Source organism: Pelecanus crispus, chromosome 1, assembly GCF_030463565.1.
Source record: "Pelecanus crispus isolate bPelCri1 chromosome 1, bPelCri1.pri, whole genome shotgun sequence".
NCBI lineage: Eukaryota > Metazoa > Chordata > Aves > Pelecaniformes > Pelecanidae > Pelecanus > Pelecanus crispus.
The window spans coordinates 139,334,026-139,361,133 of NC_134643.1; the positions used below are offsets into that span (position 1 = coordinate 139,334,026).

The following is a 27,108-nucleotide window of genomic DNA, read 5'->3' on the forward strand; positions in this document are numbered from 1 at the left end:
ATTTCTTCTAATAGTTACATCCAAAATAATCTTTTCTTAATGTGAATTTTATAGCATTTCCAAGTTTGATGAACGATGTTGTTTTCTTTATGTCCATGACAACTCTGACGACTTTCAAATCTACTTTTCTACAGAAAACCAATGTAGTAGGTGAGTTCAGTTTGCGCGGGTATTGCATGTGAGATCTCTGTCCTAAACAGAATCGATTTAGTAAAGATTGAAAGCTGACATTTTTGCTTGAGAAATTAATTACTTATTTCTTTGCTTCTTTTTTCTTCATGAAGAAGCAATGAGCTAAACTTAGTGATATTTAAGGTGATGAGAGCAATGTCCCATTACACCTGTTGGCTGGTTCTGATCCATTTACCTACAAGTCATTAGGTCTGAGAAAAGGCTTAAGTAGCTTATTCTAATTTATAAAAATTATATTCTTTTTCTGTGTCTTGGCCATGTCATGTAAGGTACTATATTGGTTTAGGTTCACTTATCTGCCTGTTCAGTGTGATTTAAGTAAGAGCAACTAGATCTAATAGAAATTTCTAGCTTATATTGTGTCACAGATACCTGTTACTGTTTGTGCCTGTATTCAACTATTTCCTGATGATCTGTGGTCTCTAAACAGTAAGCGTGCTAACTGAATTTCAGGCCTAAATCTTTACAGATTAAATTCTTCCTGGGAACTGATATTTGGCATACAAACCTTCTGAATGAAGTAGGAGTGATTTGTTAATACACTTAATATTTGGGGTTGGATGGTATATTTATTTTTCTTGCAATTATTATTTATGTATTACATGGAATAAACTCATGTGAAAGAAAATTATTAGCTCTACACAGCTCTGCAGTGTGTAAAAGATAGGAAACCCTAAAATTAATGTTACCTGCTCAGCCTTAATTAGGCATTGCAATTTGTGTGTTATGAAACATGGTCACATTTTTTGTGTCTTATTCAGTGCAAAACAGGAGTCTGTTCCAGAGTTATGTGTCTATTAGTCAGTGAGAGAGATGTGAATATTTTATAATAATTTTGAATATTTGTTAACCATTTGTTATGGAATTTGGAGAAAAGTGACTGGCTCAGGCAGGGAGCTACAGGAAAAGATGGTCTTGTAGTTAAGGATCTCTATCCCAGAGAACTAGATGAAATTAGTTAAAATTCTATTCTGTTCAAAACATGTTACTACTTTTATATTCTTGGCTTTCTGGGTGCCTGACTAGAAACCACAAAAACTGATTTTCAGAAATATTGAGTAATCACACTTGCAACCAAAGTCCGTAGGAACATTTACATTAAACTGAAGGTAATAGAATTCTCATCACTACATAGAAGGAGAACCACCCAATATCATGTCACAAATTTAGCTCTACTGAATTGAACCATTGAAAATCAATACTTCCTTTTTTAATATCTCATCTTTTTCTCTAATTACATTTGTAAAGACAAGGCCATACTAAGCACTTTTCATCAAAGTGTACAGCAAAAATATTTGAGTTGGATCTACCAAGATTTTACTATGCAATTACAGTAACAAGCAAGTATTAGGTTCTGCTACAGCAAATAAAATAATTTTATAAATAAATAAGCTTTTCAGTGTGTGTTTAAAATAGGATAAATATGGAGAAAGTAAGTAATGAAAGAAACCTATGAACATGCTAGTCAGTTTATTAGCTTGAAATCAAAGCCCACCTTGTGAAGAATCTGTTTAATCTCCATCCAGAAGGATATTTTTCTTTGATCCTGTGCTATTTATTGCTTTTTTAGATTCTGTGGGTTGGTGAAAGGAATTTTGTCTGATGCAGTTGGCAGTACTTTGGAACTAGAAGGAGAAATAGATGGAGACACATTGGAGGTATGTCAAGGGTAAAAGATCCGAGAACTCTGAAACTTGTTCTCCATCTTCCCTGCACTTTCATATCAGTATGCTAGGAAGATAATAAATAGCATTTAAGCTCCTTAAGTGTATATTAAATTTCAACTCTTACAAAACTATTTGTACACAAGAGTTGCATTCATTTGAAAAAACACATTTTTAATGAAGTGAGACTGTTACTACTGTAAACTGTATAAATCCCTAATGAAGGGTGTTACTGATCTTGTATTTATGTTGCAAACAATCTATAGATGAGAATCATCTGATATCAGCTGGCTTAAGTGGATAAAAAAGATAAGATAAATTAGAGGAAAAAGCCATTTAGCAAAGGGACTTCAGTTTTTCTAGCTGGTACCTGATACTATTACTATTCCAGGTAATTTCATTTGGCAGGCTTTTTCTGTCACAGAGTTTTGCAGATATTGAGGATCAGATTAATCCATTGTGCTTTTTACTTATCACTAAAACGTCCATGTTAGGAACCTAGTATCTGTAGGCTTTCTTTATAATCAGTATAGAGGGAAAAAATACTTGGAAAGGGTTATTCATGTTTTATGTGGGCTCAGGTTAGGGTAGGTGAATCCATGGCTTCATAAGACACACTTCCTCAGAGCAAACATCCATATTTGTAGTACTAAGTATGTATCCTGTGCTTCTATTTATTTGTTTTGAAATCTGAAAAGCCATCACAAAAAGTAGGTTCTTACTTTTATTTGTAGTCAAGCAAATTCAGTCAATCTGATTAATGAGTGTAAAAACCCTACTGTGGTTTCTTTGAGCTGGGTATCTTTCTTACTGTGTCTCATTCCAGCAATTCTCTTAGGCTTATGACTCAGAGCAGCTCTCTGATAATGAACCTTTTGTAGTACCTGAGGCTTCAGAAGAGGATTAAGAAAAGAGAAGACCCTCTACTGTACTGTTGAATGTGACTGCATATGGTGGGGGAGACGAGTTTCTGTACTGACATTTCTGCGTAGTGCCCACAGAATTCTCTCCTCAAGTGAAAACGACAAGACATGCACATCTATTAAGCCTAGCTTAATACATAATGTGGTCTCAGCATAGGGTGAGGTCTCTCCCTTGGCAAAGAGAGGGTATTATCTATAGCTGCAGATTTTACATTGCATACTTATGGACTTAGCTAATAGCAAGGCAATCTCCAAACAACACATCTATTCAACTATATAATAGTTTCTCAGAGGAACTGAGCTCACCGTGGCTTGAGCCTTTTAAAAACTGAACTGGAAAAAGACTTGAGAATGCACAGCAGGAAACAATCCTGCATGAATCAATGACATATGGAGAAATGACTACAGAAATTAATTTTAAATCTTTAAGCTATATCACTTTACATATCTTGAAGTTTTCACAATTATCACCTGGTACTTACTGTCTTACGTCAGGACAGTAAAGCAGAAATCAAGATACAGAAGGGGAGGATTAATTTGTTTAGCTTATAAATGAGCTAAGACACTTCATGTCTTTCTGCAGACTGAGACCTTGCATTTAAGAAGAGACAACAAGGAAAATGCAGCTTTGTATGGTCTTGATGGGCTTGACAAGCATAGAGAAAGCAGAAGATCTTACTGTTAATAAAACAACTGTTTACATTTGAGGAGGAGGAAGAAATAAACTGGAGCACAGTTTGGGGGAAGAAAACCTGATTTCAGTCAGAATTCTTATGAGAATGTTGTCCCAAGAGGTTGTATGTTTTGAATTGTGGTACTCTTTGAAAGCAACTACAGTTTAGTTCTACAGCTAACAAGTATTTCGAAGGAGAGTGAGGGTGGCAGTCCTTTCTGCCTTAGCGTATTCACTTCTGGATATTGACATTGAAGATGTTCCTATCACTTTAAGAGTACCTGCTGTACCCCAAATAAGATATCCTAGAGATCAGATTCTACCCTGCCTTCATACAGAAGGTCAGCTGTGAACACTTGTTTACTCATACCTAATGGTTGAATTGCACATCCAGCGGATCACATATTCAGAGTTTTGGCAACCAGCAGTGATTTATTCAATCTTTGTAGCTGTTGGAAAGAGAGGAGGCAAATGTGAAGTGGCATCAAGTATATACAAGTCTATTAAACTGTCTAACTAGCATTGAACTATAAATCTCAACGATTTTCATGTATCGTAGGACCCAGACTAGAGAACGTAGGTTTCTCCACAGTAATTATAGAGTTGGCTTAAGACCAGTCTTTTGCAGATAGGGTTGCTGTCAATCTTAAATTCTGCAATGTGACTGCTGTCTTTTTTCTGCACAGTTTTATATCATATGATAGCTGTGAAAACTGGATATGTTCCTACCAAAGAACCTGACAAGTTTTACATATGGCATTTTGGGTCAGTTATGCCTATCATATAACAAGATTATGTTATGAACCGTGAAGTGCTGAAACATGGAAAATGAAACTGTACTAAAGCTGTGTTAACTCAAGTTAGTTCCACTGAGTAGAATATGCTGTTAGGATAAACGACAGACTTTTTTTCTTTAGCACCTTCCATACAGCAGCATGAAACTTGCCATCTTTGCTGAGGTGAAGAAGGGGGGGAATGTCAGTGACTCATGGACATTGCAATACCAGAGCTGCAATACGAACTGGGAAGACACTTCAAAGCAATAGATCTCAAGGCTGCTTTCTGTAGGAGAGGGTCTTATTGGATGAAGCAGAAAACGTGGTCATTGACAAAAATGTCAATAGTTATAGCCATTGTAAAAAGATTTGCCTGGGGTTTTTTTTGAGAGAGAATTCATATGAAGCCACAGAGAATACCCTGCAGTTTTCCCATATGGGACATCCTCTTGGATTTGGGAAGATACTAGGGGAGGTCTGTGTACTCCTTATAATATCTGAGGCTATGAAACTGTCCAATTCCTTTCTTAACTCTTTGCAAAAGAGCTTTTTCAATATCCTTTATCTGTTCCCTGATTTGAATCAGGGGTGTGCTGCTTAACCCAACTTCCATAAGAAATTTGGTTTTATTTAGTGTCTGGGATGTACTTTGATTAAGCATCATTCGTCAGCAGGCTTTTTCACTGGCCTTTATAGTAGGAGAGCTCTCTGATAAGATCACCATATGGGACAAGACCATGAGGTGGTGTAAATTAGTGTAGCTTTACTGAAGTCTGAACCAGCAGTGACTTATTTAGCTGGCAATATGACCCAGCATGGTTTCAGCAGCAGTGGAAACCACCACTTCATATATTTAATCATCTGTAGAGAAGATGAACTTTTTTTTTTCTTTTTGGAAAGGCTAATAATGAGGGGAATATGTCAGAAATGAATTTTGCTGTGGCTAAGCTCAAATGAGAGTTTAGGGTCTTAAAACAGTGCCCACCCACTGTAATGAGAATGTCACTTTCATGTATTTATTAAACCCTTGGTTTCAAAATTACAGGTTGTGTTCCATACATTTATGTGTTCTGAAGGCTCTGTCAGCAATTCATAGAGACGATACCTGAATGTGTTCTTTTGACAGCACTGGTTCATTGAATTTGGTTTAATGCTATGTTCCTTGTTTGGGTAAATGCATTTCAAAGTTCGTTAGAGAAGATTGTTTCGTAGAGCAAGTAACATGGAAATTTTACAAGTTGTATAATGCACCAGGCTGGTGGGTAGCCTACCGTGCTACAGCTGTACTGCGGTAACTACTCTGTGCTGTACTAACTCAGTATAGTACATGACTGTTGTTAAAGCTCTCTGTAATGTCAAATGTTAGTGATAACAATTTCTGTGCTGCTTTGTTTATCTTTTCTGCTTGCAGTATGAATATGATTATGATGAGAATGGTGACAGGGTAGTTCTGGGGAAAGGTACTTACGGAATAGTTTATGCTGGAAGAGACCTTAGCAATCAGGTCCGAATAGCCATCAAAGAAATACCTGAGAGAGACAGCAGGTAAGACCTAGTTTATTGCTATATATACAATGCTAATGAAACTGCTGTTGTTTCCTGAAAACTTTGCTCTTTTTGCATGTATTTCTATGTGGTTAGTTTATAAAATCCCAGTATACTAAAATTCAATTATTATTTCCTCCTAGTATTCAACAGTACCCTTTTGAGAATGAAGACACCTTTATTTTTTGGAAAAGATAGGATATATATCATAAATAATACAGTTTGATTGTAAATTCTAGAATAAGACATATTTTGGGTTTTAAGTTGCAGTTGTATCTCATTTGTATTCTTTTTGGGGAGAAGGAAAAGCATAAAAGGAGTTTCGAAGGCAAAGACAGTACTATGTAGAAATACAGAAGAAAGGCATGTATAAATTCTTTGGGGGCATGTTTCTTCTTCAGGGTTCCTCTGAGATCTACCTCTGTACTTTTTCTGAAAAGGCAGCCAGTCGCACTGCATTTTGAAGGTCATGGACAACACATATGCTGAGAATTGGATCAGTATCCCTAAAATCTATTCTGTTTGCAAACTAGCATTTAAGCATAGCCTAGAACTTTTTCCTGCATCCTGAGATAATGCTTGATTTTTTTTTTTTTTTTTTTCCTTTTTAATAGGTATTCTCAACCTCTTCATGAAGAGATAGCATTGCATAAATATTTAAAGCATCGGAACATTGTCCAGTATCTTGGATCTGTTTCAGAAGATGGATACATTAAGATTTTTATGGAGCAGGTGCCAGGAGGTTTGTATCATTCTGAGCTTAGTCTCTCAAAGGAATCAAAAGCAGTTGGGACTCTAAACTTAGTGAAAGCAAATAGATGTGCATGTAATATGTTTGTGCACTGTATATGGCTTTTCTGTTGAGACATTAAGTACATATAAAGAATAGATTTGAAGTGTACAGGTCCCAGTACCCTCTCCCTTTTCTGTAATAATTACAAACGTAGAGAAAAGTCATTGAAAGTATTTGGTGTCAAATACTCATGTGTTACAAAATAGTGGAGTTAGAGCTGTATAGTCCATTTAGCCTGAGCATCTGAATGATGACTGGAGCTTTTAGGATAAGTTTCTGTTGAGCAGTAACACTGAGCAATTAAGTATTATTTTGTAACTGCTATATAGAAAGCACTGCTATTTCCTAGGTAGATTAGAGGTAAAAGTTGCATGCTTCCCTTGCTCATAATTTCCAGTTTTGCTCCTCTAGCCTTCTCTACATTTTAAGATGTAAAGTCCCTCTATATCCTCTCTAGGTTATATTTCCATCTCCCTATTTGCTTCACTTTAGAAAGCTGTTGGTGTGGACTGAAAATCCCTTTAGCTGAATTTGTCTGATATTAAGTAGACCCACTGCACTTTAGTTTATTATGAGCAGAAGAAGCAAAACTGTCTTTATTTTGCTTCATGGTTAAAATATTTGTGTTATTTTAAAAAAAGTTTAGATTTATTAGAAGTAGGGGAAGTGTGGATGACCTATCTCCTACTCTGAACACCCATTACTTAGTTTCTTTCAGGAGCTTTCTTTCCTCTGTCTCTGAATATTTCCAGAAGTTAATCCCATTATTTGCAAGGAAAAAAATTTCCTTTTTTTCTTCTTCCCTCCCCGAGTAAATCAGCTTCTCCTTGCCCGTGCATTTGGTTCATGAAGTATAGTGTACAACATCACATAGTGTTACCTTTAGCCTTTACTTCATTAAGGGCTAAATTGTTGCTAGTCCTAGTCTCCACAGTTGTTAGACTGAAGTGAGGGAGATGCATCCAGCCATGTCATAACATTTATTCCTGTCATGGAGGTGGAAGCTGAGCTGGCAAGAAAGAAATAACCAGTCAAGAGCAGCAGCAAATGATTTGTTTTGAGGAATCTATGAAGAATTTGGCATCATTATAGGTACTGCATTTCTCTTGTGTTAGGATATTGAGCAAAGGTTTAATCCAGACTTAAATGTTTCATGGTAATTTGGGGATTTTGCTATCTTGATACACTTTCTTCTTAACTCTTGTAGGCAGCCTTTCAGCTCTCCTAAGATCTAAGTGGGGCCCAATGAAAGAACCTACAATTAAATTTTACACCAAGCAGATTCTGGAAGGCCTTAAGTATCTCCATGAGAACCAGATTGTACACAGAGATATAAAGGTAAATTTTCCTTTAGTGTGTCTTGGTGATTTGCTTTTTATCTTATTTACTTCACTTAGTTTTACTCTAACCTGAAGTAGAATTTTTAATAGGATTTCATGGAAGCTTAAAAGGAAAGAATAAAACAACCCCTTCTCCTTAGTGCTACTGGAGAATTCCTTTGTAGAAAGGTATATTGCAAAGATAACCACAAACTTGAAGGAGTATTGAGATTGGGATTTAGAATCTGTACTCATCTGTCTCCCCTCCCTCTCTCCCTCCCTTTCCCTCTCTTCCCCACCCCCCTGCCTCCTCTCTCTCATCCAAACTGCAGGGGGATAATGTTTTGGTGAACACCTATAGTGGCGTGGTAAAGATATCTGACTTTGGCACTTCCAAACGGCTGGCGGGAATCAATCCATGCACTGAAACATTTACAGGTAAGACTAATTTAGCAGGGTTTATAAGGGGTTGGATGATAGATTTAGAGTTAGAACCAAGAGGCTCTTTGGATTTGTGATGAAAACATGATTAGGTCTCTCTTTTCAGGGAAGAGTGAATGGGGTGTGATCACCATAAACACAGGCTTGCTATAATTCTTTTTTTTTATTCTTTTTTTTTTTAGTGTAATTTTCTTCCATTCTACTTTTTTTTTAAAAAAACTTCTTAAGTGTGATGGGGTAATAATTTTTTCTTCTAAGTTTTTCATTACGTGGTAATTGATTTGTTGCAATTATATCTGGAAACACTTGAATACAGCAACTTCTTCATTTAATAATCTTGATATTAGTAACTCATGCATGCACACTTTCTTGAAGTAGGTCTAAAAGCAGAAAACCAAACACAAATTTGTAAATACTTTCAGTTTTGAGGCATTAATTATAAAAACCCAACCACCTGGCTAACTTGGTGTTATCAGCAGTAAAAAGAATAGTTTACATGAAAGTACTAAGCTGGTATGTTACAGAAAAGCCTTCATATACAACAAGGTAGTGAAAACTTGAAATATTCAGGGAAAACAAAATTTGCTGAGTAACAGCTGAAACTCCACATTGAAAAATTAATACATGGTCACTCAATTCTTTTATCAGTGGAGATATAGGTAACATGATGTTTTCACTTGTTATATGGCCATATGCATAGGCTGATATCACAAATCACAAGCCTCATACTGGTCTGCAGTTTAAATAAATGGTACACAGACACAGCCATCAGTTGTGTGTGGAAAACAGAAAACAAATTCCATTTAAGTGACAATCAAGGCTTCACATCACCTGTCTGGTGGTGAGTCTGCAGTTCCTCCAGCTTTCTTACAAAGGAAGCCATGAAAACAAAATTATTAAGGTTCTGAAATAACTTACCTTTCTAAGCTTTTTTTACTCATTATTAGCAAAACTTGTGAACTGGAAACTGGATCTATATTATGTCATGATCTGAACACAGCATATGATGTCTGCATCAGTATCTCATGAGATCAACATCCCATCAGGTGCAGGCATTTGAAACAAATCTATTTCATGCAAAGCTGTAAAGATTTTGGTTAGAATCAAATTAAGTTAAGGTAGGAGTCCTTTAAAGAGAAGAAAAAAAATTATTATTTGTCCAGTTTGGAATCATAAATGCAGCATTTGAATGTTAAGGATGAAGAGCTACAAGAAGCAATCTCTTCAGTTTATAGATGCTACAACAGATAGATACATAAATGACAGTGTGTCTGAACAGAGCTGGTGAAATGATGGTTTCTGAAGCATTTGTTTAAGGAGTTTCACCATTTTTTCCAAACAAATTATTCAACAAATAGTTTTCTCATGAATCATCTTGCTTATGCATCTGGATGGATAATTCTCAAATATGTACATGTCTCTTGTGGTACCTGGAAAAGAATATTTTCAGGTTTTGCCTGCAATGTTTGTCCTTGCCATTTTTGTTAGACAGGTTCAATGAAGTTACACTCCACAGGAAAGAGATGCACTACCATGTGGTGTGATGTAGCTATACTGTGCTTCTCATTTCTACAGGACATTCTGAAAACTTTAATATATAAAGGGGTCCCATAAAGTAAAAGTTGAAGTCATGGAGGAATACCCTTTTGTGGCTATTAAAGGTCATAGTCCAAAATTTAATTTTGGCCCAGGAAGCCACTATTATGGCTGATTGCTGTTATAGAATGATTTTCCTCTAGTATCTGCTCCAACTGTCTTTGCCTGTGTTTTACGTACTCCTTAGTGGCTTTTTAGCAACTGGTTGTTATTAGAGATGACATATGGAGAAATGGTATCTGAAGAAAAATCACCATACTGTAATAAAAGGAGGTAAATCTTTCCTTGTGCCGTTCTTTTTTGTTCTCTTGCATGTTTGCAGCCCTGTTTGTGCCTCAGAGATGTAATTTACCATGAGAATAAATATTTTACTTAAGTTCTCATTTGGGGTTTAAAATCAGTAGGCAGGTAGCTATAGCCCAGAGGGTCTTAAAAGGTCTCTTGCAATTTGTTTTGGTCCTTAACGCAGTACATAAACTCTGTTGATTTTAGGCATTATCACATGATTTGAAGAATCAGACTTCTAGTGATTTAAATGTTATATCCCTCCATTCAAGAGGGTAGTGGTCAATGGCCCAATATCCGGATGAAGATCAGTGACAAGTGGTGTCCCTCAGGGGGGACCAGTACTGTTTAATATCTTCATCAATGACACAGTGGGATCGAGTGCACCCTCAGCAAGTTTGCAGGCAACACCAAGCTGAGTGGTGCGGTTGACACACCTGAGGGACAGGATGCCATCCAGAGAGACCTGGACAAGCTTGAGAAGTGGGCCCGTGTGAACCTCATGATGTTCAACAAGGCCAAGTGCAAGGTCCTGCACCTGGGACAGGGCAACCCCCAATATCAATACAGGCTGGGGGATGAAGGGATCGAGAGCAGCCCTGTGGAGAAGGACTTGGGGGTACTGGTGGATGAAAAGCTGGACATGAGCCAACAATGTGCCCTTGCAGCCCAGAAAGCCAACCGTATCCTGGGCTGCATCAAAAGAAGCGTGGCCAGCAGGTCGAGGGAGGTGATTCTGCCCCTCTGCTCTGCTCTTGTGAGCTGGAGTACTGTGTCCAGTTCTGTAGCCCTCCGCATAAGAAAGACATGGACCTATTGGAGCAGGTCCAGAGGAGGGTCACAAAGATGATCCGAGGGCTGGAACACCTCACCTATGAGGAAAGGCTGAGAGAGTTGGGGTTGTTCAGCCTGGAGAAGAGAAGGCTGCGGGAAGACCTTATTGTGGCCCTTCAGTACTTAAAGGGGGCTTATAAGAAAGATGGGGACAAACTTTTAGCAAGGCCTGTTGTGATAGGACAAGGAGTAATGGTTTTAAATGAAAACAGGGTAGATTTGGACTAGATAAAAGAAAGAAATTTTTTACACTGAGGGTGGTAAAACACTGGAACAGGTTGCCCAGAGAGGCGGTAGATGCCCCATCCCTGGAAACAAAGGCCAGGCTGGACGGGGCTCTGAGCAACCTGATCTAGCTGACGATGTCCCTGCTCACTGCAGGGGGGGTTGGACTAGATGACCTTTAAAGGTCCCTCCCAACCCAAACCATTCTATGATTCTATGAAGGCACACAGCCTGAGGGCAAAGCTGTAGCTTGAACTTTTGTTCTACAGTAGTCTCATTTAATGAACACAGTAATATCCAATCCCTTTTATCTTCACCAGATGTCCTTTACTTAATAGTTCACCACTTTACCACAATGTATTTTTATTGCATTCTTAGGAAGAAAAATAATTTAATTTAAAGATGTCATAACAGAGCTGGTAGGAATTCATGTGGAGAAAGTACAGCAGTGTTTGAAACACTCAGAACATCTATAGGTTTCTGTTGTTGGTCTGGACTGTCTTCCTGAAACGACCTCTTGTTAGCTGTGTTAATATATGATTGAATATCAGTGATTCCAAACTGACCATCTTTTATTTCATTTTTGCTGTTATTTTTGTTTATCAGTATTACAACTAGTATTACAGTCAGACTGTCTACAGGCAAACTTTATAGACATTCAGATACATCTGTTAAGAGCCAACTGTAGGCTTAGGCAGGATCCTGTTTTGCCAACATGTATAGCTTTAGAAGTTTCAATAGGTTTTTTTTTTTTTTTCTTTTTAAAATAAAAAAAGGGTGGTCAAGCACTGGAACAGGTTGCCAAGAGAGGTGGTGGAGGCTCCATCCCTGGCAACATTCAAGGTCAGGCTGGATGGGGCTCTGCGCAACCTGATCTGGTTAAAGCTGTCCCTGCTCACTGCAGGGGTGTTGGGTTAGATGACCTCTAAAGGTCCCTTCCAACCCAAAGCATTCTGTGATTCTATGATTTTTTTTCTTCCTAACTTTGGATGTCAGAAATCCCAATATATCTTATATTTACAAAAATAGCTTCTTTTCAAACTAACTTTTTGACATTCCCTATCGCTAGTGTTCTCATTATAGGGATAAACACAAGAAAAATTACTCTCATGAAGATTATCTGTCACTCTGCAGGTTTTCATCACCTCTTACATGCATAATCTTTACAAGTTAGCATCTCCAAAAATTGTTTGATGTAATTTTACATTCAGAGGAAGTATTTGGATTATGAGGTGAATATACTTTCAGCAGTTTGAAGCCTTGTATTAGAAAGGGGGGAAAGGATAGTTTATAGAAAAGATGCTAAAACATAACTTTCTGTCTAGTTTTCTGTGCTGATACAGGAAATGAAATATTTTGGCTATACAGGTTGCATTTGACATTTTTTTAGTTGCTTAGTGGTGTGTTAATTCTCTTTAATAAGAATTAAGACTATAACAGTTGACTATTCTTTCTGTCCTGACTAGGAACCTTGCAGTACATGGCTCCAGAGATCATTGATAAAGGACCACGAGGATACGGTGCACCAGCTGACATCTGGTCACTGGGTTGTACCATTATTGAAATGGCAACGGGCAAACCTCCATTTCATGAACTAGGGGAGCCTCAAGCAGCAATGTTTAAAGTAAGTACAGCTTTTTTGATATAGAGTTTATGAATTTTCAAATACTAACTTAAAATTTTAATATTAATTTAATTGGTAGTAACCTTTTGTTACATGGGTTGTTTTGCACAAAGCCACAGTCTGATCTGTGTTCTTAATTCTCACTGAATGATCCTTCCCTGCTCTAAGCTGTATTGCTCTAGGAGGTAATAATTTATTTTTGTGCTGGAAATAGGTTATGACTCAGAACAGCTACCTGAAAAATGACTGAAGACTTATGAAAACTAATATTCTCTACCCTCTTACTTCTGTCATCTCCTGTTCTTGGTTTATGATTTCCTTCTTGGCAACCAGTCTCTCCAATGATAACAACCAAGTTATTTCTGCTCCTTCAAGTCTTCTTTTATGAGCCTCCGTCCTAGAGGATCTGTTTGCCTTGTCTTTTAAAGTCCCAGTCTCTGCAACATGGTGGGAATCTATGGTGGGACGAGGGTGTAACTTCCCAAGATTTTTGGAATGTACTGAAGGAGTAAAATACTCTGTATTTTAGATCCAAGGTCCTTTGAATCAAAGCTACCTCCTCAGTAAACTGTTGCCTCTAGTACTTTGTTTCTCTTAGTGTATCTGTTTTCAAATGCACAACTTAATACTTGAGAAGAGTATGCTTCGGATAGGTTTGGTAATAAATGTGTTTGAAAAAAGGTACTTGTTCTAACTCTAAAACGAACAGTAGTGTAAAAGCTATGATGTCATAATGTGTCAAATATGCAGACTGAAAATGTTTGGTTATTCCACTGGCTTGCAGGAGACCTTTAGTAAAGTACTTAAGTTTTCACTTATGCTTCAGAGTCCTCATTCTTACAATGGGGAAAATATATCCATACCCCAGAAAACTGCTTTAAATTATCAATATTGTTAATTTTTTGTGTATGGTGTTGAAAGTCGCTGTGTGATCGTTAGTATAATTATTAATGGAACCATGGTAGCAAAATCAGATCTTTATCAATAAGTATAGTAAGCTGGGCTGCAATTCAGCCATGCACCATACTAGGCCTGTGAGTTGTCCCATGTACCACAGCTAAAAGGCAAAGAAAGGGATGCTTATGGGTTTTGATGTAGTTATTTCAATGGTATATGTCACCTTGGTGCTGTCAACTTGTGACACTACCTCTAAAGATGATGCCTGGGTGAATATGGTTTGGTTCGCTAAAGCTTTCCTGACGGAGCCATGGAAAGAGACTGTTTTCCACATTGCTGTAAATGTCAGATGTAGTTCTCTCGGCAGATGTCTTTTCATCTTACGTATCTGGCACGTAGTCGAACTGTTCAGCGAGTTACACGTCTTATTTTTCAGCACAGTTTATTAAACTGTCAGGAAGCGCTGGTTCAGTTCATTGTGCTTGATGAGCTCTGCACAGGCTCACGAGGTGAGCTCTGGCAGGATTGTGCATGTCCCTATGTCCTGCCCATAAACATCACCAGGCCACAGAGCTGTGTTCTGAAGTCTCAGAATTGGCATTTTTTAAAATAAATTTCTTGCCCTTCTTTCTTCAAGGATGTGGCAGAGTTTTTAGCATTGTTATTACAGACTGTGGTAATGTGCTATAGTCAAGCATTTGTTTTTGTTTTCTGTTTCTTGGCTCTGCTAGGACCTGCTTGGAACTGCTTCTTGCTGGGCACCATACATTGCAAACTGTGTTTTCTTTCTGCTGTGTAATAAAAGTAAGCAAGCTGGAAGCTAGGTTTGAAGCCAAGAATTAAGCAGGCCAGCTGGGCAGTGTCCTGGTTTTGGCTGGGATAGAGTTAATTTTCTTCCTAGTAGCTGGCATAGTGCTGTGTTTTGGAGTTAGTATGAGAATAATGCTGATAACACACTGATGGTTTAGTTGTTGCTAAGTACTGCTTATGCTAGTCAAGGACTTTTCAGCTTCCCATGCTCTGCCAGGTGCACAAGAAGCTGGGAGGGGGCACAGCCAGGACAGCTGACCCAAACTGCCCAAAGGGCTATTCCATACCATATGACGTCATGCTCAGTATAGAAACTGGGGGGAGTTGGCCGGGGGCCTTCGATGGTTGCTTGGGAACTGACTGGGTATATAGGTTGGCAGGTGGTGAACAATTGCATTGTGCATCACTTGTTTTGTACATTACTATTATTATTATTTTGTTATTATTATCATTACTATTTTACTTTATTTCAATTATTAAACTGTTCTTACGTCAACCCAGGAGTTTTTCCTCACTCTTCCGATTCTCTCCCCCATCCAACCGGGGCAGGGGGAGTGAGCAAGCAGCTGCATGGTGCTTAGTTGTTGGCTGGGGTTAAACCACGACAGCAGACATGTAAAAACAGGCCTGGAAAACTTGGCATATTGAACTTTTGAGGCCCCCACCTCCACACGTGCACGCTCTGTCATGCATAGGGCAGGTGAGGAGAGGGAAGGTCTGAGCCTGACGGTGCAGTCAGTATAGAGATTGCAAATGACCAAAGAGTTGGACAAAATAGAGAAAAGGGGGCTAGAGGAAACAGAGCTGGAAGTAATTCCTGGCTGAGTGTACATTATCTCCTATTTCATCTATGAGCACAGTATGTATGCATCTGTGTGAAATGAGTGCAAACAAATGACATTGAATGGAGATAAAGTAAAACTAACGTTGCCACAGAGTTTCAGGATGCTTGTGACAAAACTTATTCTCCTTGAACCACAGGGATGAAGATAAGATCAGAGATATGCATTCAAATTTTCTGGTCCTGGTTTGGACTGTCCTGGGTTTTGTTTCGTGAGTAAGGCTGTAATATCAGCTTGTGACACTGCCCCAGCTGAAGCTGGCTGTGTGAGCCTGTCCCCAGAGTGCACGAGGAGTGGGCTGACCACAGACAAACGTGTCAAGAGGAGTTGTCAGAGCACAACAAGCTGTCTTCTCTCTGTGCTCCAAAGCAAAAATATTGCCGGGCTGACGTTTCGAAGCTTTGAAACTATATACCCTATTTATAAAGCACTGTCCAAAAATTGGGATTTTACAAAATTTGTCCAAAATTGGGATTTTACAAAATTTGTCCAAAATTGGGATTTTACAAAATTTGTCCAAAATTGGGATTTTACAAATCAGATAAACAAGCTCCATCAGACAAGGTAAATGTATAGATGTTGTATCCTGCCAAAAGGACATAACATAGTTTTATTTATTTATGCAATTTATTTACTAAATACATCAATTTAATTGCAGAGGTTACAAGTTGCATATATTAAAAATGTTACATGCAGAAAATACTGAGTTTGAATGTGCTTAGAGTCATGGTTTGGAAGGGCTTAATGCATTCATTATTAGCATTTTATATTCTGCACTGTCATTCAAACAGAACCACAACTTCTCAGCATTTTTTGCTTCAGCGTGCATTGAAGCAGAACCACTATTGTGAGTGCCTAGTGTGCCACAGTGTGTTAATGCAGCTGTATAATGAGATTACTTAAATAACTCTTCATTTTAGCAAGCAGCTGGCACTTGTTTAACTGCTGGGCTACTATCTCCCTTGCGGCCACTATCTTTCTGCTTGTTCTCCAGAGCCTGTTCTATGTAAAGATGCTGAGACTACAAGCCATAACCTTGCCAGATACATGCCGTACAGTGCACATGTGTTACACAATTCTCATTTCAAAACATTTTATTAGAGAATAAGAAGGCAAATGAAGGAGCTGGAAAAATCACTAGGGAGCAACCTGTAGAAGCACGGTTTTCATTACTTGAAGAAAGAGTGGGGGGTCTTGTTAAACCCTTGGACATCATGTGATTTTCAGTTAAATAACACTGAAAGGCTTGGGAAGACATCTGGCCCGAGTGCCGGGGCTGGTGACAAGGTCTGGCAAGGTCATTGTGGGCATTCATACAAGGAAATTTGGCAGCGGCAGGAGCAGAACAGGTGCAGGCCCCAGGCAGTCGGTGCTAGAGGAGGAAGTTGTTCCTGTTCCTGGGCACGAATGTGCTGGAGGAGTCAGCAACAGAGAGACGCAGTACTGGGCAGGGGTGGTGGGAAGCATATGCAGTAGCTGCAGCTCCCAGTGCTGGTAGGAGAAGCAGCATTTGAAGCGCTTGGTGTGGATAATGTCCAGATCCCAAGATTGCCTGAAGGTAGATGGTTGGATAGAATCATAGAATGCTTTGGGTTCAAAGGGACCTCTAGAGATCATCTAGCCCAACCCCCATAACTTGGCATTTGCATAATACCACATGGACATTCACGCCATGTCTACAATGAAGTAAAACAGAATCAGAGCCTTGTCACTTCACCTCTCTATGTGGGTACCTGGATCACTCCTTTTCCACGAGAGTCAGAGAGAGTGTGAGAGATCATACTAAGAAAGCTTTGGCCCATGGTCTCCTTGCAGTTGTTTAGTAAAATTACTTAGTAAAAATAATTTGTATCTGTGTTTTACTTGCAGGTTGGGATGTTTAAGATTCATCCTGAAATTCCAGAATCACTGTCTGCTGAAACAAGGGCCTTTATTTTGCTCTGTTTTGAACCTGATCCTAGTAAACGTGTTACAGCATCTGATTTGCTCAGAGATTCCTTCCTGAAACAAGTAAACAAGGGCAAGAAAAGCAGAATTGCATTCAAGCCTTCAGGTAGGGAATTATCAGCCAAATCCAAGTCAACATCATCATTAAGTGTTATATAAAAGATTGGAATCATTAAGTGCTCTCTTTTACTAAGGACATTTCTTGTGCCAGGAAGGCAGCAGGAACTCAACTGTTGAAAGTGCCTGTGATTTGTAATTAGACGTATTTAAATTTAACAATTCCCACAAAATATGGTGACCTGCTTATTTTGTGTTTTGCTTGCTGAAACCTCCCAACCCCATTTCTCCTCTCCCCAAAAATAAATGCCTCATTTATAGTAAATTAAAATTAGAAAAATTACATTCAGTGAAGACTTTCCAAAGCAATTCTGCATTTTAGATTCACAATTACATACACTTCAGAGACCTGAATTTCATAGAGTCAGTGCTTGGCACCTGAAAAACATGGGTCTATTAGGTGTTCAGGTTTACCAGGGCCAGCATTTTCAAACTTGATACGTAACTTGGAAATTTGGCACATAGGTGCTGAAGTAGCTGTTCAGTGGGTTGTTTTGTTTTGTCTGCCTAGTGTGTTCTTCCCCAGCTTAATATATCAGCCACTTCCTCAGGGATAAGATAACAAATCTTAATATAGACCTGCCAAATAAATAATTAGTGTTTGAAGGAACTGTCCATTTAAAAACAAGCAAAGCCATTTGTCTTGCTGCTTCTTTCCCCTGCCTGCACACACAGAGCACATGCTCCCAGTGCCAATTGAATTGCTTCCTTTTTTGAGCTTTTTCCCCCTCAACAGGGAACATTTGAAAGAATGGAATTCTAAGGGGAAAAACTAGCAAAGAATTTATAACATCTGGCTGAATTGATTTCAGCAAGGAAATGGGCATCGTCTCTTGTCCTGAGGGGCACTGAGAACTGCAATCCCTGCAGTTACACTGGGGTAATGGGAGAGCTCACGCTGCTCAGCCAGGGCGGTGGCAGTCAGGAGCCCTTGGCTGAGGACACTTTCCTGGAAAAATTGTGTGACATTAGAAAGGGTGGCTCTTGCCTTGTTAGCTGCCCTGGGAGCAACAGGCTCTTTGTCAAATACCAGGGGAAGTGCAGCTGTCTTCTGCACCCCCTCCCTCCTCCTGCCTTCCTCCTTTCTTCTCTTCTCCCACAAACTGATGAGGTTATGGGGCTCCTTCAGCTGGCCTGAGGATCTGGTGCTGCAGGGTTAAGCACTGGGCTGCAGCAAGAAGCAAGCTCAGTGATGGCCATGGACATGAGCAGAGCGGGCAAATGCTATGACAACTGTCTGTTGGGTGAGGGGATGGAAGGGCAACATGGCTGCAGCTGAGTGTGTGCTGAGTGTGCAGCTGAGTGTGCACTGGAGCTGGGGAAAGCTGTGCTGGCTGCTGCAGCCGTCTCCAAGGGGAGTTTGGGGGCTTAAGGCAGGTCCTGGCCCAGCAGTTGCCGCAACCTCAGCTGACGCAGTTCACTCTGTCTCCTCTCTCTACCATTTCCCTCAGTGCCACTTTCCTCAGCTTTGTCCCCATCTTTCCATCCTGTCTCTATTCCTTTTTTTCTTTCCAATAATAAAGGCAGCCCAGAACAAATCTCAGCCCTTACTCCTGGGACAGCAACTTTCAATTTTCTGTACTGCTGAGACACCTTGAACCAGTTCTCACAAGGTGACATATATTACTTCATTTCTGTGACTGTTTAACCTCAGCTATTTGAACATCAGTCATGTACCATGGATTATGTCAGAGCTTTCTCAACAACTTTGAACTTCTAGCTGTCTTCTTCCTCCACCTCCACATAATTTGTAGTGATAAGCATCAAAAACTTTTGTGATATTTTAGCTTCATGGGTGTGTGCACTCTGAGTTGACAGAACTTCTTCCTTACCTTTCCTATCACACAGCTGCAAACTGGCAATCAGGATTATAGCAAGCTCTCAATATCTGTTATTTTTTTCTTTCTTCTTACTTTCAAGATGAATTGGAAAGGGACAAGAGATTTCCTTCAGGCTAGTGCTAAGAGAGAGAGTCCTTACTGAGGGCAAGGGGATATGTGAGCGAGGCAGATGCCTCAGGTGTTGGACAGGGAGCAAATATATACCCATTAACGCAATCTGCCAGAGGTGAGGAGGGCGGGTAGCAGAGTGCTCTCTGCTTATAGAGAGATGGCTGGTGGAGGAGCTGATGGTAACCTGTTGGTTTGATTCTTTAAACAGCTGTACATCCAGTTGTACCACTTTGTGAGACCAGCAGCCAGGGAGAATGTGTGTATATATGTGTGTATGTGCGCGTGCAAGAGAGGGTAACAAAATGGCATTTCATATGAGTATCTAGCTGCTTTGCTGTCTTTGGGTTCAGCAGTTAGCTTTTTCACACCTTTTATTGCTTATGCATGTAATGATTTTGAGTTGTATGGCTGCTTTCTATCAACAAGGTTACCTCTCCCTCAGCCGTTTTGCAAAATGAGGTCTTGATATCATTGAAGATCATCATGGCTGTTTTAAGCACCTTGCCCTTTCCTGCCTAGTTCTGTTACATGTTTTACAATATCTGTTCCTAGATTACAATCGTAATACATCCCTCCCACTGCTGATCCATGGAGAACAGGCTGGCAGTAGCAGCAGTGAGCATGGCTCTGTTTCACCAGACTCTGATGTACAGCATGACATGTTTTTCGAAAGGCCAAAGAGATCCATTTCAGAGATTCAGACAAAGCATCCCATTTCCCATTTACTAAGGTAAAGCATTTGCTTGTCGCTTGACACCCATGAGGGATTATGTGGATTTAATTCACATCATATTTGATCTGCGGGCAATTTTTTCACATAATGACTGGATACGCAGGTGTGTTAAACAGCAAGTGAGTTGTATAGGCAAGTTACCAGCTAATTTAAACTCTGTCTATAAGTAATTAATGAACAATGATTTTTTTCTCATTAAGGTTTCCACATATTTATATGCTTTTCCCTCCCCACTGAACAAATGTCAGTCATCTTATTGACAGAGCGGATATGAATTCAGGAGTTAGCAGAAGAGTTGACCCTTCCATGTACTCATGAAAAAAATGTGGGAAAGGGGCAGCGGATAGTTCTGCTGATAGGAGAGCATAAGGCAATACTTTCAAATGAGTATGTTACAGTATGGGGCCAGAAAAAATGAATAGTTTTCTCAGTCCAGGGTTTTCAGCTTTCCTTCCCAAAACTGAACCAGTGCTGGGTGACATTAATGCCAGCTCCTTAGCGGGATGAAATTAGCCTTGTGCTTTCGGCTTCAGGTTTGTGCTAGCTGAGGAGCTGAGCTATCTTCTGTCTCCGAATTAGTGTTTAACATTCTGATCAATCCACTGCTGTAGTTTAACTCACTTTCTAACCTCTGAAGTATCACCACTTGCTTCTGACAGTGCTGCCATGTTGCTAATGCTGAGGTCTCTCTTGTGCATGTGGCCCGGTTGCTGACACAGCGTGCCTGATGAGGGCTCAGCCTCAGAGGACAGGAGCTCCTCTCCTTCCGTTGAGGACAAGGATTCTGGTCTGTTTCTGCTGCGGAAGGACAGTGAACGCCGAGCAATCCTATATAAAATCCTTAAGGAAGAACAGAATACAGTTGCTTCCAATTTGCAGGACTGTATTGCACAGGTAATTTCACTTCAGTTCTCCTTTTCCCATGTCAAAAGGAAAATGACAAGCTAGGTAGTATCATTTCTTTTCTGAAAACTAATAAACAAGGGTGCTTGGATGGTTCCTTCTGAATATATTTAATCTCTGAGACCTGTAACTGTGTGAGCTGTTTGCTGTTGTCTGAATGGATGGCAAACACTGCCTTTTGCCTGCTGCTGGGCTCTTGGTTTTTTTGGAGGGGGAGGTTTGGGGCATTTGATGTGGGGTTGGGGGGCTGAGGTTGGTGGGTTGGGTGGTTTTGATGTTGTGTTTTGTTTTGGCTTTTAAGGTCATGGAAATGGAACGCCAGGTAGTAATAGGTATTATTTGCTTTAAGGACAGAGAACTGATTAACAACTTTTAATTCAAAACATATGTAAACTAGGTGCCAAGAACACAGTACGTGAATCTTAAAAAAGCTAAGGTAGATTTTCTGTAGAGGGAAGGGTTGAGTGGGAAGGTTCAGTGACTGTAAAGAGGAGCAAGAAAAATCCTATGTTTGGTTAACCCATAGCCAAGCAATGCCACACACCAGTAACAGAGTTGATTGCTTAGCCTTTTCTTCTTAATGTCTGCTTCTAATGTGCCACTGATGTTATCTATCCTTATCAAAGCTATGGTTTTTCAGCTGGACTTCATTCACATAAAGGGGAGCCCGCTGACTCTTCTGGTGCTATCCGTGGCCAGCTGTTGGTCTTGGCACAGACACTTGCAGCCCCACTGGCAGGGGCCCTGCTGCTCCAGGGGCAGCTCCAGCCGAGCCCAGCGTGGGCAGCCAGCTCCATGCAGCGCAGGGGTTTGCTTCTCCCCCATGACTCGCTTCCCCAGCAAACTGCCTCATGGTGCAGATCGGCTGGCCCCAGACCCTGGGGGCTCCTGTAGGGCTCTACTGGCCCAAGAGAAACGCCTACAAACTCAGGCTGGGGAAGCCGTTGCTCTGAGCTTAAACTGCGAAATAGCCTTACGGAGGACTAAAATTCATACATGAGATCTTAGTCAGAAATAACCAGGGCTCTAAATATTTTCCAGGATAAAGAAGGATTATTTAGTAACAGCAAGTCCTATCTCAGTCTCCAGCTGTTTTGCAGCACTGCTGTAATCATCTCTTTTCCATAATTTCTGTAATACTTCTCCCTTTACCTTTTAATTATACAGGTTGTTGTTCTTACAGGCACTTGGATGGCTTTAACTGTAGGGGTTATGGACTGCAAATCATAGAATGAACCCTTGAGTCCTATCACTGTGTAATCTTAGACCTTTTTCTGACTTATGATAAATGCATATATGGACATTTTTTTGCCTAAGGAAATCAAACATCTGCATAATTAGATATAAATCCAGATTCAGCTTATTGAAAGGATAGTAGCTAAAAAATTTGGGTCTCTTATCGACTCACTCTGCTCTTTTTATGGAGGAGAGCTGCCCTCTTCAGTACATTGCAGAAATGTGTAGATACTATCTGGATCCTCTTCCCTTTGTGACAGCCACAGTAGCAGTAGACTTAATTATTTTTCAGAAAATAGGAATTACTATTAAAAAAATTTAGTTTGAAAAAGGTAGAAAAAAAGGCTTTGCAGAAACAAAAGTTCTGTGATTTCTGTGCATCGGTGTGAAATATACAGGGGCAAAGCTATAAATTGTAACCCTAAAAATACTAATGCTACTAATTAGATGTTTAATGACTCTGGGATTTACTTGATATACATTAATTATCATTTCTCCAGAGCTCTGAAGAACTGCAGCTTTCAGTGGCCCACATCAAGCAAATTATTGGGATTTTAAGGGACTTCATACGTTCTCCTGAGCAGAGAGTGATGGCTTCTACCATATCCAAGTTGAAAATGGATTTGGATTTTGACAGCACTTCCATCAATCAGATTCATCTGGTGCTGTTTGGATTTCAGGATGCGGTGAGTCCCTTGCCTAGCATAGGGGGAGAGGAATTCTTCTGGGACAGCTTCTCCACTCTTCCTCACTCCTCTTCCTTCTTACCCAGCTCATGCCAAACAGCCATTTTCTGCCCCAGTTCCTCAGAAGCTCCTGTGCCTGCTGGGGCAAGTGGGAGGATGTGGGCAGTATAGAGTAGACAAAGCCCTGGTGTCTGTTTGTATGGAAGACTAAGAAAAGACTGAAGGTGTTTGAAGGTCAGGTTTTGCCTGGTGACCTGTGGATCACCAGTGCTGAAAGTTCCCTTGCTCTGGGAGGAAGCCTGGGGTGTAGCCACGAGCACTAGGACAAGCTCCTCAAAGGGCGCACGGGGCTGGACACAGAGCCCTGATGTGTTGGAGCCTCAGGTGGGCACTCCCAGGTCGGCCTTGAAGCCAGGGGTGGTGGTGCTTGAAGGGCTGCCCGTGACTCACCTCAAGTTCTAATGTTTGCTCCGAGTCCTACGTTTATTTGCTGTTCTACCTCTCCTTGTACTGTAGAGGGGCTTGAATGTCACAGTCTGGGTACAGTTTGAAAGCTATAGCCTAAAACTGTCAAATCTGTTGTGTAGACTTTAAAGGGTGGGAGGGTTTTAGTGACTCATGCAGTTTTATAAAACTTCATCTGACCACTGAAAAACAAGATTCTCTTTCCTAAGGTGTAAGAAAATGCTGTTTGCTGCTGCTTTGACTTGCTTATTTATTTATAGGTGAACAAAGTATTAAGAAATCATTTAATAAGGCCCCACTGGATGTTTGCAATGGATAACATAATTCGCCGTGCAGTCCAAGCAGCAGTCACTATTCTTATTCCAGGTAAATCAAAGCAGCTGAAAATAAACTTCAAAAAAAAAGAAAAAAAAAGTAGTCTGTTCGCCTGTCAATGTTATAGCAAATGGAACAGCTTAGATGTTTAATCTATCAGCGTGCCATTAACTGCATCCCATGTGCCACTACATCAAAGGCACAGGGTCAGAATGCTGTACAGAAAGAAGTGTTGATCTGGAGGATTAATGCTGTGCTTGCAGTACAAAAGCATACAATGAGGAGATAACCACTGGTTCTGCACCACCAGTGTGGTTCAACCATGACAAAAAAAGGCAAATTAGATTCAGTCCAAGGTGGAGCTGTTCTAGTAAGAAAGAAGACAACTCTGTACAACATTGTAATGAAATCCAAGGTGGGTAACGCTGCACAGGTCTGGTTATGTGTTCTGAAAAATGATTACTGAGCTGTGGAACAGATGCAGAGAAGGGAGTGCATTAATATGAGGAGGAGTATGATTTTGGCCTACAGATGGATGGTAGGAAAAAATACCACCACCAAGAAGGAGGAGGATAAGTGACTAAGAACTATCTAGGAGTAAGTCTAAGTTGGAAATTTGCAAGTAGTTTTATAACTCTTTGAAGTGCTGAGCATCCCTTCCAGTATGAGAATGTTCTGAGAGCCCTTAGTGACGGTGAGCCCTTTCAGTCCAAAGTTGCTTTGGCTTTCAAGTCAAATCAGCCAAATTTGTTAGGACTTTGTAAGAGAAGAATGCCCAGGATTCTTTGGTGGGAAGGGTGGCCACCTGCAGCAAGTTCTGAGAGAACTGGTGTTAGAAATGCTACCTGGAAAAGACGAAGGCTTTGTAAACTCTTTGGTCCAGGGCATTAGGGGAAATTAACTTTTTTTTTTCTTTTTTTTAAAAAAAGCAAGCTTTCAAGGGTTTCGCATTAATATATTCTATTAACTATCTTATAATTCATTTAATCGCAAATGTATTTGTCATCTCTACAGCTGTAATCTACAGCTACCTGCCTCTACTGGTACGCTACAGCCGAGCTATTACAGTGCCACTCATTTTAGAATTGATGCCAGAGAATCTATGGTCCAGCTCACATAAGGCTTTGCTACTCCCCTGCACAGTATTGTAAGAAAGCACATTGTGCAAACAGTTTGCTTCCACAGCTGAGGCTCCCCCACCCGCAGTAATAAAGAACAAACTGTAGTACCTCTGAAGACAGACTTGTCCAAACAGTTCTTATTCTGACACAGTTTCATTTTACCAGAGCTTCGGGCTCACTTTGAGCCAGCATCAGAAACTGAAGGTGGGGACAAGGACGGTGATGAAGCAGAGGACAGTCACCAGCCCACTGAACAAAATGGGGCTGAGGATCCTGCCATCACGTCAGGAGCCAGCACCCTTAGTTCTGTGGTGTCACATGAGGCTCAGCAGCAGCTTAGCCGGGAGTTGGGCAGACTTAAACAAGAGACCTTCAGGTAACCCTCCGATAAAGACTGTGGATTTATTTTCAGGCAGTCTTTGACAAGCTCTCAGACGCTGCTTTCTACAGCGACATGTACATACATAACACAAATACCGCTCACCTGGTATGACTGCCTTGTGACAAAGCAGACCTTCCAGGAACACAAATGGCTTCAGAACACGCTGGCAGCACCGGTATGACAACTCGATAGCCTTCAGTACAACTTTAGTTTCTGTGTAATTATTTTTTTAATTGCAGAAGGTCATGTTGGATTACCGTTAAGCAATTAGGCTTGTGCAACTGTGCTGGTTTCCTTCCTACTTCCTTAGCTCCTTGGACGCCACCTGACCCAGTGGCAGTGTCCTCAAAGCTGTTCCTGCAAGGCAAAGCCAGAGCAGCTCTGTCCTGGCCCATGGGACAGGCTGCCCACTAATCAGCACAAGCAGAGCCCCTGTCCTATTTCTCATGGGTTACATTTTTAGGCTGCTGCCAGCATGTTAACAGCTGAAGGTCCCATTCTTCTTTACGTGTGTTACGTGATCTGTGATCAGAAGGTCCCTGGTCAGGGGATATATTCAGGGTTACACTGTTCAGCAGTAAATTACAGTATAAAGGCAGCAACTCTCCCCAGGGAGGCTGCAAAACAATAGGAACAGAATTTACAAGCTATTAACTAAATTCTGCAAAGATGAAAGCTTTAAAGTGCCACCACTAAGCTGAGCTGCAGACAACCAAAATGAAATCTGCAAGCCATAAAATATGTTACTTAAGACTCTTGAGTCTTGCTGGAGCATCTCTGTCCTTTGGTAGTCGTTAAAAATAGTAAATATTTATTTCAGCTAGACTTATTCTCAGTATGGTTTTGTTTGATCTCTCTCATATGCTGACAGGCTTTTGGAAAACCTAGTTCAGAAGGAGAAAGAATATCAGACCCTCTTACGACAATCTTTGGAGCAAAAAACTCAGGAATTACACTTGCTTCGATTAAAACTTAAACCTGAAGGTATGAGGAGATACTGCATACTTTGACAGTTGCACACAAATACATTGGATTGTGTGTATGTGTTTGATTTGGCTCAGGGTAACTTAAAAGACCGTCTATTTTAAGCTTCAGGAGTCTGAAAACCATCACTTTTGCCCTAGTTTTGAGGTGTATTAACCTATACTTTTGTTTTCTGTTAAAGACTCCCAATGGTCTGCAGCAACTGTTAGAGAGAATGCAGACCCTGAGCTCATGAACTGGCTGAAACAACAAGGAGCAGACTTGGATACAATTAAGAGGGTAAAAAAAAAAATGGAATAATTAAAAAGAAAAACAATCACCTTCTTAAAAAAGGTCACTGTAGTCATAATTAGCAGTTTGGTTTAAAAGAAGGTATATTAATTTAGGAATAAATTTGCCTTGTAGTTTGCTGAAGAAGATTATACACTAAGTGCTGTCCTTAATGATATCACTAAAGATGATCTGCGGTATCTTCAACTGCGGTAAGTACGTACTTCTTAGTTCATTGTTAAGAGCTTAATAAAAGTAATTCATAAAAAAAACTTTTTTAGAAGTTAGGTTATTCAAATAGGTCAGTGATAGTTCAGTGGCAACTGCTGCAAATTTCACCTCTGATTTTCTGTTAAAAGTTTTTCACGTCTTAACTGATGCAGCATAACACCTACACCTAGGGTGCTTCAAGCCAGCTAAATTTTGGCATTTATCAAGGTTGGGAACTATTTCTGCACTGTTCAGGATGATGTAATTATATGGAAAATAGGCATAAAGAACTCATTTTTTCTAGCCATTGATTCAAGTCCTTTCACCATCATTCTGTTAACCCCTGCC

At 40.1% G+C, this 27,108-nt stretch overlaps 1 protein-coding gene across 1 annotated transcript in view; it reads left to right on the forward strand.

The window, feature by feature from the left end:
• The window catches only part of MAP3K15 (mitogen-activated protein kinase kinase kinase 15), a 91,371-nt gene that overhangs the window by 63,985 nt on the left and 278 nt on the right, over positions 1 to 27,108 (forward strand). The window contains exons 14-29 of the mRNA XM_075715204.1: positions 55 to 150; positions 1,763 to 1,850; positions 5,640 to 5,773; positions 6,388 to 6,515; positions 7,774 to 7,904; positions 8,218 to 8,323; positions 12,733 to 12,890; positions 17,309 to 17,492; positions 20,008 to 20,185; positions 20,908 to 21,082; positions 22,828 to 23,013; positions 23,739 to 23,844; positions 25,080 to 25,290; positions 26,168 to 26,280; positions 26,462 to 26,559; positions 26,686 to 26,762. Coding sequence (XP_075571319.1) covers positions 55 to 150; positions 1,763 to 1,850; positions 5,640 to 5,773; positions 6,388 to 6,515; positions 7,774 to 7,904; positions 8,218 to 8,323; positions 12,733 to 12,890; positions 17,309 to 17,492; positions 20,008 to 20,185; positions 20,908 to 21,082; positions 22,828 to 23,013; positions 23,739 to 23,844; positions 25,080 to 25,290; positions 26,168 to 26,280; positions 26,462 to 26,559; positions 26,686 to 26,762 — 2,169 coding nt within the window. The remainder of the gene's footprint in view (positions 1 to 54; positions 151 to 1,762; positions 1,851 to 5,639; positions 5,774 to 6,387; positions 6,516 to 7,773; positions 7,905 to 8,217; positions 8,324 to 12,732; positions 12,891 to 17,308; positions 17,493 to 20,007; positions 20,186 to 20,907; positions 21,083 to 22,827; positions 23,014 to 23,738; positions 23,845 to 25,079; positions 25,291 to 26,167; positions 26,281 to 26,461; positions 26,560 to 26,685; positions 26,763 to 27,108) is intronic.